At 43.6% G+C, this 14525-nt stretch overlaps 1 protein-coding gene across 2 annotated transcripts in view; it reads right to left on the bottom strand.

Moving 5' to 3' along the window:
* The window catches only part of VPS41 (VPS41 subunit of HOPS complex), a 186199-nt gene that overhangs the window by 16290 nt on the left and 155384 nt on the right, over positions 1-14525 (bottom strand). For both annotated transcript variants that reach the window (XM_043588529.1, XM_043588530.1), the window contains 4 exons: positions 12293-12430; positions 4072-4126; positions 1746-1886; positions 74-210 (listed from right to left, as the gene is read on the bottom strand). In XM_043588529.1, coding sequence (XP_043444464.1) covers positions 74-210; positions 1746-1886; positions 4072-4126; positions 12293-12430 — 471 coding nt within the window. The remainder of the gene's footprint in view (positions 1-73; positions 211-1745; positions 1887-4071; positions 4127-12292; positions 12431-14525) is intronic.

The raw sequence follows: 14525 nt of genomic DNA, 5'->3' as shown, positions 1-14525 counted from the left end.
ATAAATGTTTATCCGGAAGTCAACTCATCCCACCCCACCCCCCAGGCGGGTTTGTCCAAGAAAGGATACTTACTTGCAAATTGTAGTCTTGCAGAATTTTAACCAAGGAGTCTCTCAAATTGGGAATCTCCATTCCTTCCTTAATACGATGAATCAGGAGAATTGGGTCTACGTGCGTGCCAATGTTGTTTAGTAAGCCAGTTATAAATGCTGCAAAATAGCACATGCAATAATTAGGACATAAGCAGTTTACATAGTGCAGTTTTAGGCCAAAAGTGACTCAAATAAAAACTTATTTCCTTTATTTTTTTAAAGCTTATTTTTATTTTTATTTTGAGAGAGAGAGAGAGAGAGAGAGAGAGAGAGAGAGAGAGAAAGCAGCACGGGGGCAGAGACAGAGGGAGACAGAATCCCAAGAGGGCTCTGCACTGTCAGCCCAGAGCCCAATGTGGGGCTTCAACTCCCAAACCACGAGATCATGACCTGAGCTGAAGTCAAGGGTTGGACGCCTAACCGACTAAGCCACCCAGGTGCCCCCCAAATTATTTCCTTTAAAGGAAGTGCTAAAACCATTTAAATTGCTGAATTCCCAAAAACTAACTTTCTTTTCACTTCATGACATAAAGGAGAAGCCCCATGAGTTAAAAACAGCTCGAGAGCAGATGAGGACTTCAGAACACAGCCTGCCATGCTGATGCCTAACATTTACCGAGAGTTTACACTATGGCTTGGCTGTCCCTTTTCTCCAATGTTCGGCAAGGTAGCAGTGTTGTTTGCCTCCATTTTACAGAAAAGGGAAATGGGGTGGTTGCCTGATTCATCCAGGGTCACATACCTAGCAAGTCAAAAGCCAAATTCACTCCCAGGCCAGACCCCGGGCCAGGTCATGCTGTGCTCCGTTTCACCCACCCTGCCTCCTTGAAGGTCGGTAAACGACGACTTTCTCACACTGAGTTAGATTCTCAAAGATGCACGCGCATGTGACAATCTACATCTGCAACTGACTTGAACCGCATTATCCTCTTGCATCTCTGATAAAAAGACAATCCCGAGAGCAGTTTCTAAAACTTGAGAGCCTTGGAACAGAGAAGCCTTCTTACTAAAATAGCGAAGGGAAGGGAGCAGACTTTGAACCACTGTTGCCAGTTTTGGAATCATTTCTAGATCTTCAAAAGAGGGCCTGGGTTACTGCTGGGTGACTGCGTATTTCTTTCCGAAATGGGAGCCCTGGAGGCAGACAATCCCGTGGTGGCGACACACTCATGCTCCTGGAGCTGCACTGAGGCAGTACGGCGGGACGGAGAGACCGCCAGTTACTGTCCCAGCAAACATCCAAGGACCGTCAGTGTGTAGTGACAGTTCTAGGGGTCCATATAAAAAGGCACTGGCAAGGGCTTTACATTTTCAAAATAAAGGCCCCTGTACACAAATTGGAAAAACAAAACTCAGCTGGCTCACATTTACTGAGGTTGGTATGGTAGGTAAGAAGATGTTGACGGGGACACAGTGAATATCATCAGGTTAACCACCTGTTTTTCACATTCAGATCATTCAAAGTGATGGGGCCCCAGGCTTCTCTGCACAGGAGAAGCACTGGAAGTCGTTACAAGGTACTTAGCCTATTTTTATCACAGATACTTCGCCCTATTTTCCACCCAGTGGGTCTTGAGATCATTCTTACTCTAGATGTCACTGGCTGTATTGAGAGATAAGAGGCCTGATCGCAGATGGGCTTTTCTGCTTACGAGGTTTGTCGATGGAATATAAAATCAGGTCTTCCCAGAGTTCTCCGTCGTCTTGCTCCTTGGCGAATTCAATCGCTTTATCAACATCGTGCAACTCCTCCGTGATCATCTTCAGGGCACTTCGGCTATTGCCCATTCGGCCTAGCAAAGATGGGAGAAATACTTCATTTAGGATCTTTTTTTTTTTTTTAATTTTTTTTAACGTTTTTATTTATTTTTGAGACAGAGAGAGACACAGCACGAATGGGGGAGGGTCAGAGAGAGAGGGAGACACAGAATCTGAAACAGGCTCCAGGCTCTGAGCTGTCAGCACAGAGCCCGATGCGGTGCTCGAACTCACAGACTGTGAGATCATGACCTGAGCCGAAGTTGGACACGTAACCGACTGAGCCACCCAGGCGCCCCTAGGATCTTTTAATAAAACATTTTTAAAGAAATCGCCTACCTCTTGTTTATGCATCTCTGGTCTTGAAGGCTACTGTTTTCTTATGTGACATTAGCCTTTACTATTTAAACACAGTGAAATAATGAATCTCCCTATTTACTGGGTGTTTCCTTTGTGGTAAGTACTCGTGTAAGTGCTTCACATAAATTACATCATTTAATCGACACTATAATCCTACGAGGGATGTTCCAGTAATATTTCTGTCTTACGGAAGTGGACACAGAAACATTAATAACTTGCCAAGATCATACAGCTACTATGCGGCAGATCTGAAATCTGACCCAGTCTGTCAGATTCCGACTTCCCTCTGACAGATGTGTATTTCTTTTGGACACGCTCATACCCAGGCACAGTTAAGACTTAAAGGTCCTGGAGTCATTCTGCCTCTTGAGGTAGCTTTGGATTTGCTCTTTTGATACACTTTGTGCCAAATGCAAGTTCAACTATCAGCTACCTCATTTCCTTCTCTCCAAGTTCAGGGGAAAGCCTTCCAACTGCCCTCATTAAATGAAATTTTTACCAGCTATGCTTTTATTCGGTTAATTATCTTTACACACTTTGCCCGTTGATCTACTGGTATTTTAATGGCTTTAACAGTTTCCACGAGTCTTTAACACAGTACACGTAGAAAGCTTTACTCAGAGGCGGGACAGCAAGTGCCAGCCCTGTGGCAGGAACCAGTAGCGGGTCTCGAATCCTCCTCGTTCTGAGCCGCCATTACCCAGTGATAACAGCTGGCCTGGGAATAAAATGAGATCCCAATCTGTCGTACCTTCTATAGCATCCTGTTTGTCCTACAAATATTATTCCCATTGTCTTAGGTCTTTAAAATGGTTAATTTTTAAAATATGTGTAGGATTTTCAAGTTTTTATAACTTTAAAAAAGGAGATTATGTCTCCCTTTGTAAGTCCTCTACTTCCTTGTCTGCTAAGACAATGTGACCTTGTGACAAAAATCGACCCGACTGGAGTATTTTTGGGGAAGAGATGCTGGAGAAACACCTAATGTCTGAACTCTGTGCTTATACCACAAATATCTGCATAGAGCTTCCTTGGGGAACCTTCAGGAATCCACCCTGCTTCTTTGCAAGTGGTTCATTTAGGAGGAATGGGAAAGACAGTAGGTCCTGTGCCCCTGGTACAAAAACTATGACACATACGGAGGCCATTCCAGAGGCCTAGGGGCAACTCAGAACTAGATTATACCAAACAGTTTTCCTCTCTCCAGAATGTCCATATTCAACCGCATTTTCACACTTAAAGTGTGATTACTGACAGTGAACATTATTTTCTACCAGGATCATGGTAAAATAGGCTGACGTTTTTTTTTTTTAATTTTTTTTTTTAACGTTTATTTTTGAGACAGAGAGAGAGAGAGAGAGAGAGAGAGAGAGAGAGCGTGCATGAACAGGGGAGGGTCAGAGAAAGAGGGAGACACAGAATCTGAAACAGGCTCCAGGCTCTGAGCTGTCAGTACAGAGCCCGACGCGGGGCTCGAACCCACGGACCACGAGATCATGACCTGAGCCGAAGTTGGATGCTTAACTGACTGAGCCACTCAGGCGCCCGGCTGACATTTTTTTTTTTTTTAAATAGACAAACTCACCAACCCATCTACAGTTTATTTGTGATGTGTCAGCTGATACAGTCTGGTTTATTACACAAAACGAAGATGTTATCTCAGTAGCATTTATTAAATAACGTTTCCTTCACTACTGAGCTGTGAAGTCTCCTTTTCCATATGTTAAATTCTTATAGGGAATAGGCTCTAAGCTTTGTGTGACCGTGGCCTAAAGCTGATGTCCATTCTCAGACAATTTACATGACACCATCGCCCCGTTGTGTAGCTTACAGGGACCAAAGGGAGTAAATGCTACTTACTCAGAAGATAAATTGTCTCTTCCACAAAGTTTCTCTGTTGACAGATCTCAAGAGCCTTCAAACAGAACAGGGTAAAAATGTTACTCTGGCTTATCAGGCAAGAATAAATTTCAACAGACTCACTTACACATAGATACTCGAGAGAATTTTTCCATTGCTTCCCTTTAAAAACAAAAAGTGAACAACACCCAAGTCTTAGGTTTTGCTGGTGGCTGGCCTCACTCGCTTCTCAGGTGACGGACTGAACAGAATTTAACCGGTAACGTATTTGAAATAATGCAGAACCTTCCATGAGCAAAGGCAGAAGAGAAGGACTTTCCCACCAGGCTTTCTCTCGATGTGACTTCAGGTTTCTTCAGAGCACTGCTCCCCACCTAATTCCCAGTCACCGCTTTCAGCTCCCTGTCCCTCCACCAGAACGCAAGCTCTGGGAAGGCACTGCTGTTCATCGCGGCACGTTCCCAGCACCGAGCGGACCACAGCTCACTGGTCTGATGCACAAACAAGCACACAGATCAGATATTTCCACTGCTGGCTCACAGGGTTCGAAACAGAACGCTGGGCAAGGGTCTGTCAAAAGCTGAGAGGGGAAAAAACCATATGTGACCATCAAGAAGCATCAAAAAAGAGATCCAGTAAAGAAACGAGGGACTCCACAGGTGACTGCATTTCCTTAAGCCTAAGAGAAAAGACACACCGTGTCCATAAATACTTGCATACTTGCAAACGGGCTGGCACACATTTACCATACACTCTACTGGGCGCTGGAGGGTCACATCGGATGGAGATGCGAAGGGGACGGTAGTAAAGATAATGCTGATGCTGATGTTGCCAGGGAAGTTGGCTGGGGGCGGGGTGGGGGAGAGCTCTCCTTGCAAGGAGGTAGCATGCGGCCGCTGCACTCCAGGGAGGCTCACAGAGAGGCAACAGCACACAATCCCGTGACCAGGGAGGCACGAATAGAGGGCCAGGTGCACAGACACGGGACATGAGCTCCGGTTTATGGAAGAGGTGTGGCATCAGAAGTGGGTGCGGTATGAGGAGAGATCACCCGGAAACCTCATCTCCCACCCCACCTACATGTGTAACCTTCCTACTGCGCTGCTGTGCTCTGACAGCCGAGAATCTTCGCTGGGGCCTACGAGACATCCATGATCTGCTCTGCCTTTGCCTTTCTGGGCAGCAACACCTCACACTCCGCTCACCCCTCCCCTGCGGTCCCTTGGCCTGGAAGGCTGCCCTCCCTCTCCCCAGCACCACCCCCCCCCCGCCCCGTCCCTCTAGGCAAATATTCCTCGGGCCCCCCAGCAGGCCAGACCCCAGGTACTCAGCCCGCACACTTCTTCCCCACGATGACCTACCGGGCCGTTAACCACCCCTAACCGCCTGCTCTCCGCAGCCCGGGACCACGTGACTCAAGCCCTGTGCCCTGCACGATGCCTGGCTCCTAGTGGGTGTGCAGGAAATCTTTTTTTTTAAACAGATGGAGTAGGCAGAAAAGGTTTCAGGAGGAAGATTATTGGGTTGCGTAGTCATTTAAAAACCCAATGGTTGGGTTAAAAAAGCCAACGGTTGTTTTAAAAACAAGAACAAGGCGATAAAAAGAACAGCGCAAGTTCAGCAGCTCTTTGGGCTAATGACCCCTCTTGGAAAATGGCAGCAGGATTAGGTTTGGAGTTCTGATTTTTGACTTAAAATTTTTTGTGTAGAATATAGATTTAAATGTGCCTCTGGTTAGAGATTAACAGCTAAAAAGGGAGGAAAAAATGCTGATCGTAGAAATCGATGTTGGAGGGGGGGACCCTAAACCAAACATTAAAGAAAGGAAAAACAACCCTTGCTTCAGAATGACAGGGAGGAGTTTGAGGTACACAAATTATTTAAGTGAGGAAACGAGAAGACTAGAAGGTCACGATGAAGAGGAAACACTCTTAGTTGGATGGCCCACAAGATTCCTTTAGCAGTTACATGGCAGGGGCGCCTGGGTAGTTCAGTAGGTTAAGCGTCTGATACTTGATCTCGGCGTAGGTCGTGATCTCATGGATTTGGGGATTCGAGCCCAGCATCACACTCTGCGCTGACAGGATGGAGCCTGCTTGGGATTCTCTCTCTCCCTGTCGCCTACCCCACTTGTGCTGTCTCTGTCTCTCTCTCTCAAAAAAATAATAAACTAAAAAAAAAAAAAAAAAATGTTATGTGGCAGAGGTTACCCCTCAATATCCTTTACCCATTTTCTGTAGTAATAAGATTTCTGGTGGGTGTGTGACTGCTCAGAATTTAAAAAACAGCCTTCCTAGCCACAGGGGAGCGGTGTGACTAACGTCTCCCACAGAGATGAACCTGCAACGTGGCAGCTTCTGGCAATCTTCTTTAAGAAGCAATGCGAGTCAACGCTTTTTCTTATTTTTAGTGCTTTCACCCAATCTTCTCCCGGAAACATGAATGATACTATCTTATACCTCCAGCTCGAGGTCCTACAAGGTGAGGGACCAGGAGAAAAGACCGCATGGTGGCCACCACCGACAGGGCTCTGCCACCTGGACTTCCATGTGACAGAGAACTTGACTTCCATGTGGCTACTCTGCTGAAGCCACTATTATTTTGGGATTTTTATCGCTCATAGCTGAACCTAGTCCTAACTAACACCTAGAAGATCTTCCTTTGTTTTGATCAAAAACACGATTTACCCTATCTCTATACCGTCAGGTCCATAAATGAATCATCATCACAAACAATGTAACTTTCTTACGGATTCCTTACCCTTCTGGGATGTTCTAGAGCAGAGACAGGATATACATGTGAGCAGTTAGTGAAAGGAAACAGCAAACAAATATGAAGTCCAGAGGACCGGGGACCATTCCAACAAAAAGTTATAAAGAAACCAGCTGAGGACCTTGACTCCTGCGAGCTGCTAGACAGACAGACGGCTTATGGCTGGGTGAGACTATGTTGTGCACAGATAAACAACAAAATGTGATATGACTGGACAGGTAGAATGTTTAAAGGAAGATGGTGTGACTAAAGAGTATACTGCTTATTACCAAAAGGTATCTATAAGTCAGTTTCATACTGGGAAATTTGCTGACACTAAAGTACCAGAAGTTTCCAACAAAGCCATCTCCCCTTCTCTTGAGGATTTAAGAACATGTCTGTCTCAAACCACACAGACTTTGTAGCCTGAGGACTCACCGGATCTAAGACAGCAGTCTCTTGCATGTAGCTATTCAAATTCAAATTAAAAATTCAGTTCCTCACTAGATGCTTTTCGACCACCTGACTGTCCCACGTGGCTCCTGGCTATCTTGTCAGGGCAGCACAGTTTCATCACTGTAGAACATTCCACAGGATGCTGCTGCCAGGTCTGTTTGGATATTATGAAAAATGACAAGTCATGTGGGAAGAAACGTCTAAAGGCAAGTCTGAAGTCAAGAATGGTCTGGAATGCAAGCAGATGTATAATAACAAGCTCAAAGATAATCTGAGTCTCTGAAATTTGAGTTTTTAAATGTTTTAGGATTTTTAAATGTTTTAGGACTAGTTTTTGACAGTATCTGAAATTATTCTTCTTTTCTCTTATATGAGAGAGCAGAGACTCTAGAAATCTCTACCAATTCTGAGTAAACTGTAAAAAGAAAATATTTCTGGTACACAGAATTTTTCTATTATTGACATAGTGCATAAAACCATGTTTCCCTAGATTCCTGAATGTTCTTGGGCCACAGTGCTCCCTCTAGAGGAAACAGTAGGGAAACTAAGATTTTTAAAGCCAAAAGGAGGGAGACAGACAGACACAGAGACCAACACAGACACAGACAGAAAGGGAGAATCATAACAAAAATAAAAGGAAAAATAATAATGACAGAAGTGGAGTAAAAAATGATGCAGAAGTAATGTTTTAATTTTACTTTTCCTGATTTTGTATAAAGGCAAGGAACAGAGTGAGAAATTTGGGGGTAACTAACAAGAACCTGATCATCTATAAATTAAATAATAACTTCCACCCAGACTTGACCCGGCCATCATTTATCCAGTATACTCTTTAAAGGTCACTAATGGGAATCCATAAACTTTGCATCTCCCAGCTTTATTCCTGCAAGTTCATAAATATTGCCACCTTATAAATGCCATAACAAATGAGGGAGATCTTAAATTCAGGTATCAATTTCCAAAGCTGCACAGCTGATATTCTGCTTTTATCTATTCTAGGCATAAACAAATGAGATTTGTAAATGAAAACTAGTACCTGTTGACAACTTAGTTTAAAAACTGATGTCTTTTGGGGCGCCTGGGTGGCTCAGTCAGTTAAGTGTCTGACTTCAGCTCAGGTCATGATCTCATGGTTCGTGGGTTCAAGCCCCGCGTCAGGCTGTGTGCTGATAGCTCAGAGCCTGAAGCCTGCTTCAGATTCTGTGTCTCCCTATCTCTCTGCCCCTCCCCTACTCATGCTCTGTCTGTCTCTCTCTCTCTCTCTCTCTCTCAAAAATAAATAAAAACATTTAAAAAATAAAAAAAAAAACTGATGCCTTTCATGATTCTTGCAATACTAAGGATTATCTTCATTACCATTGTTATTATTTTAATTAACATTTTAAACCTGAGAAATGATTCCTCGCCATCCTGGAAAGACTAGGGCATCTAACTTAAGAGATCTAAGTTCCAAGTCTGGGCCCTCTGACTTATTAGCTCTAGACTGGGTTTTGTTTCTTTCAATTCCTACAGACTCAGCTTGTTGGGGATAAAATGACTTTATCCACCTACCTGTGCTTTTGTAGAGATTAAATAAAAATAAGGTACATGAAAACATGGCACATGTTATAAGGCACAATGGAAACATAAATGATTTTTATGGTCTTTTAAAATTGCTGTCGATGTTATAAATACCTACCACCTCTGTATCTTCTTTAGAAGGAACAACAGTTTCATAAAGGCTTATGATTAGTTTTAGAATTTAGGAGTTGTGGTGATTTTAAATCCTGAACTTTGGTCTTTGATAACTACTGCTGCCTTGTGAATGCCACTTCCTTAGAGGGCTTCTGATGTGATGTCAGAATCTCTATAAAGTTTTTGGCCAAATATTATCGATTGTGGGATTTCAAGCAATACAAACTAAGTTTGACTGGGATTCTGGAAGATTTCACCCAGCCATCATTTGAAGTCACTCTACCTCTCAACAATTACCCAAATCCCCACAAAGGCAGAAAACCAGAAAAAGACAGAACTATTCTGCCAGAAGTGAATTATCAACAAGAGGGGGTCAACATGTTTTGAATAAAGCCCTGAAATGTTAGGCCCTTCCCAGTTAAATTAAAATGAACACCAAAATACCACCAAAGCATTTATAGGACTAAACATCTATCCACTCTTCTGAAACAGAAATTTCTTTGGTGGGGGCATTAAAAAATTTAAGTACTTAACCTTGTATTTAATAGAAAATGATACAAATTTACTGAATCTCTTTAGACAGAACAGGTGCACCTGTACTCATGACCTTGACTTCACAGTTAGCATGCCTGGCATGCATTTCATGGGGGGCAAATTTGCTTTTTATAAATTGCTAGTTTTTTCAGGTTATAAGTAAATATAGAATGAATTTGTTCTTTTTCAGGCTATAAGTAAACATATAAGGATTTCTAAGATGATTAAATGTCTATAAAGTTCTCATTTCTAGGGAAAAAAGAATGAGATCCTTCATGAGTTACTAAAGTGTATCTTCTTTAAGACGGCATTATGTACCTGAGCAAGGATAATGATGTATTTCTGCGCAAATATACAGATGGATATACACAATGGATCCTGATTAAAGATAATCTCTTATGAAGAAGTCTCAAGGATCTGTAACAGGAAAGCTCATCTAGAAAGTTCTAAAAAGGTAGCTTGTTGACTTGATTATTTTTAATGGCATGTCTCTACCATAACCAGCTCTAATTCATTTTATTCAAAATTCTCTTCCAGTGGAAAACATGAGATAACTTAAAAAAAAAACCTACTTAAAACATAATCAGCTTCAATATGTTCTGTTGAATTCATTTACATGCAACTGGCTCTTCTCAGTGGATCAGGGAGAAAAATTCTAAAAGGTCTATATGATGCTCTAAGCAAGTTCTAGGTATTGCAAGTGCCATTCGTAGGTCTGCAATTTTCTGAGGCTCCCCTTTTAGGTAGAACAGCGTGCCTTCTGTTGAACACTACTAGACTAGAAAACGCCTGATCGGTTGAAAGGGTGAGAAATGCCAACATCTTGGGATCTGGGTGGCGCCCCCACACCTGAGTTCTGTGAATGAGAAGGAGCCCGGGGTGGCGGCTGGTCATGGCTGACTCCTCAGACAGAGACCCACACCCAGAGTCAGCCTCTCCTCCTGGAAGCAAATGTCATTTCCTCAGAAAGTGAGATACGAACGGAGGGGCACTGTTCAAAGAGTAAGAGTCTCACTTTCGTCCTCTAGATTACAGAGTCTGTAGCGAGAAGAGGGAAACCTCTCTTTTGTTTTGTAGAGTAAGATGATGGATTTCCAAATTTATTCTTGGGAAAATGTTCTTAGGACCCAAATTTAAAAGGTTAAAAGTTTTTCATCAACTAATATGCGGGCAAGATATTTTTTCATTAAGTACAGATTTTGAAAATCAACTGAGCTGAAATCGGTTCATAATAAATCCATTTATCAACATGGCTGAAGAAGCAACTCTAGACGTGGTCAGCGCACGTCAACTGCATTACCATCCATCAATTCCTTTCTTTAAGTTTTTATTTATTTATTTTGAGAACAAGTGAGAGACAGAGACAGCATGTGAGTGGGGGAGGGGCAGGGAGAGAGACTCCAAGCAGCCCCTGTACCGTCAGTGCAGAGCCCAGTGCAGGGCTCGAACCCACAAACCATGAGATCATGACCTGGGCCGAAACCAAGAGCTGGACACTTAACCAACTGAGCCACCCAGGTGCCCCTGAATCAACTTCTCAATACATATCTCTTAGGGTCAAATACATTTTTGTTTTGTTTTGTTGATACATACAGCTGACTAAAAAGTTATTTGTTACCTGGCCATCTGAATTCAGGAAGATACCTGTAGATGTTAGACAGCACTCCAGACAGCAAGAAGAACCACGGGAAACAACACTTGTGGCCTTGGATTGCTCAGTTTCTAGTACCAACGTGGTAGGTATCGACTGTGTTGAAAGAGCAGGCTCATGAAACTTACTAGTTCATGTGCAGTCCTAACTAGAATCTTGTACGTAGTCATTTATTCACCCAGTCATGATACAACAGACATTTAGGAAATGTCTAATGAGTGCTGGCTGCTGGGTTTATCAAACATGAGTGAGACAAACTCCTTGTCCTTTAAAGAATGTACAGGATAGTGGGAAAGAGACTAGCAATTTATTATAATTATAATGTTATGTAGCATAAGAGAGAAATACAGAGACGCCAACGATGTGGATGTGGAAAGCAGACAGGGTGCAGGACCTAAGTTACTGACCTTGAGTCTGAGACAACCACCTCCGGCTTGGGGCAGCCTGGGTCTCCCTCCTAGGTTGCTCTGAGGCCCCACTCTGACCCTGGTAAACTGACTCGGACTCCTGATACCATTTTTTTTTTTTTAATGTTTATTTATTTTGAGAGAGAGAGAGAAGGTGTGAGCAGAGGAGGGACAGAGAGAGACACACAGAACCCAAAGTAGGCTCCAGGCTCTGAGCTGTCAGCACAGAGCCTGACACAGGGCTCAAATCCACCTGAGATCATGACCTGAGCCAAAGTTGGAAATTCAACCGACTGAGCCACGCAGCGCCCCGCTGATACCGTTTTTGTTTGATGGTTGATGGAGTCCTAGACCCCAGATTAAACCTTTATTCCAATTAAACCTGGAGCAGAAATGCTCTAACTCTTCACCAAAATCTTAGCCAACAGGACCTCCAGTTCTCATCAGGATGCCCCAGCATTAAGTGTATGGGATGAGTCTGTCACTTACCTTTTCTTTTCTTTTTGTTTAAAGTTTATTTATTTATTGAGAGAAAGAGAGAAAGAGAGAGAGAGAAAAAGAAAACACGTGAGTAGGGTAGGGGCAGAGAGAGAGAGAGAAGAGAGAGAGAATCCCAAGCAGGCTCTGTGCTATCAGAGTGGAGTCTGACTTGGGGCTCCAACTCACAAAGTGCAAGATCACGATCTGAGCTGAAACCAGGAGTCGGATGCTTACCCAACCGAGCCACCCGGGCGCCCCTGTGACTTACCTTTTCAAGTGGGCAATGGGTACTATCTCGGAGAAAGGGAAGTAAGTTTGGTCGATCATACTCAGCATAAAGGCTAATCTGCTTTTCATGGTAGCGCTGCCCCTTATGATGGTCTCTCTTGAAAAGTTTATGCAGGTACTAAAAGGAACGAAGGAATAAACCATGAATATGAGAGTAAGAAAAACAATACCTGTTTACACTGCTGTGTTCGATTCGAAATAGCCTGGGGGAAAAGCAGATTTCGGGAAAATCTCTAGGTGGAGGAAAAGTGGAAAGAACACCTTCAGAAGAGCAAGGACATTCTGGTACTCTTTCGAGAATGGCCTTGAGTGACCTGGCTCTACTAACCAGCCATGTGACCTCAACAGGTCACTGACCTCTCTGTGACGGAGTCTATCTGCAAAAATCTCACGGGGTTGTTGGGAGGACTGAATGAGTTGCCAGGTGTAAAACACTCGGATCCATAATGGCATTTACTAAGCACTAGAGAAAGGTTAATAATAGTTATTAATATCATTACCATCGTCCGCTTTGCCTCAGAAGTAAAATGCTTGATTAGTGGCCTTCCTAAATCCTAAAAATTCTGGTCTTCTACATTAAGGCGGTACAGTCATGGGACAAGAGTATGTTCTTAGAAGCTCAAGCAACAAGTGCTAAATTAATTCTCACACATTCCGCATCTGCTAAGCCGTGTTGAGGTCTGTGTCTGCAATGACATGCTGCGTGTTCTGGTGACATCCAAGGTTAAAAATCAAGAGGAGTACAGGTGTCCTGAGCCAATTTTCCAAACCGATTCCTTTCCCTAAGCTGTCTGAAAAAGTGAATGAACCTCAAAGGAAGTGAGTCATTCACTTGCTACTCAGAGGCAAGATTAAGCCTATCAATACATTATGCCGAAGTCAGAAATCCACGTCTGATGTGTACTTAGTGTTCAGTGTAAACACACACCCCGTTACCCACCCAAGGCGGACAGTCCTGATGGCACCTGTCACGTAAAGTACATTCCCACCTCGAGTGAACTGGTTTGTGAGGAACGGGGCCTCGGTTTGCCCCTGACGCTGTGACTGTAACTGGGTTAGCTGGAGTTGGACATTCACTAAACGAGCCTAAGCACAACACATGCACGCAGAGAAACGGCTCCTCAGGTCAACCTTCGTGTCTCCCCAAGGCCAGAAGGGGGCAGAAAGTGGCTGGCACTCCACGGTGGCCTGATGGCGGCCCTGCCTGTCCCCTGGCACTTGGGTCGGCGTGTGAGGACACTCGGTGCAGGTCGCCAGAGGTGCAATGGGATGGGAAGGCTCGGTCACATCTGCCAAGACCAATTTTCAGAGACCTTATGTTGCCTGACAGGGGAGAGGAGCCACTTTGAGGGGAGCCATTTTGGTGGGCGCTCTCACCATTTCACCACTGCACTAATTACCACGCAGGTACCTCCCACCGGCAGTCCTGTCTCAAGCCTCAAGGAGACCAGAAATCATTGCTTTATAAACAAATCCCAAAGTGGCCAGCATGGTGGCGCCTTGCTTGCTAAAGCGGACAATCTTGAGATTTCCAATCGTGAACGCTATCACAATAGCATCTGCACAACCCCTGACTGAAACAAAACAACAAAGTGCCTCACATTCCCATCCTGGAGTCTTCAAAAAGCTTCTTGCATGAAACTGACTTCTGATTAAAGACTCCATCCCCTGAGCCTCCTCTTGGGGTGCAAAGAGGTGGGCAAAGATACAAGAGCCCCCAGTGAATTTTTTTCTTTTTAATTTAAATCCAAGTTAGTTAACATATAGTGTAATAATGGTTTCAGGAGTAAAATTTAGTGATTCATCATTTACATATAACACCCTGCGCTCATCCCAACAAGTGTCCTCCTTAACGCCCCTTGTCCATTTAGCCCATCCCCCCACCCAACACCCCACCAGCAACTCTCAGTCTGTTCTCTGTATTTAAGAGTCTCTTATGGTTGCCTCCCTGTTTTTATTTTTTCTTCTCTTCCCCTATGTTCATCTGTTGTGTTTCTTAAATTCCACATATGAGTGAAATCATATGATATTTGTCTGACTTATTTTGCTTAGCATAATACATTCTAGTTCCATCCATGTTGCAAATGTCAAGATTTCATTCTTTTTGATCACCAAGTAGAATTCCATATCTACACCACATCTTCTTTATCAGTTGATGGACATTTAGGCACTTGCCGTAATTTGGCTTTTGTGGATGGCGCTGCTACAAACAT

This window comes from Prionailurus bengalensis, chromosome A2, assembly GCF_016509475.1.
Source record: "Prionailurus bengalensis isolate Pbe53 chromosome A2, Fcat_Pben_1.1_paternal_pri, whole genome shotgun sequence".
NCBI lineage: Eukaryota > Metazoa > Chordata > Mammalia > Carnivora > Felidae > Prionailurus > Prionailurus bengalensis.
This window is presented reverse-complemented; position numbering and strand designations above follow the sequence as displayed.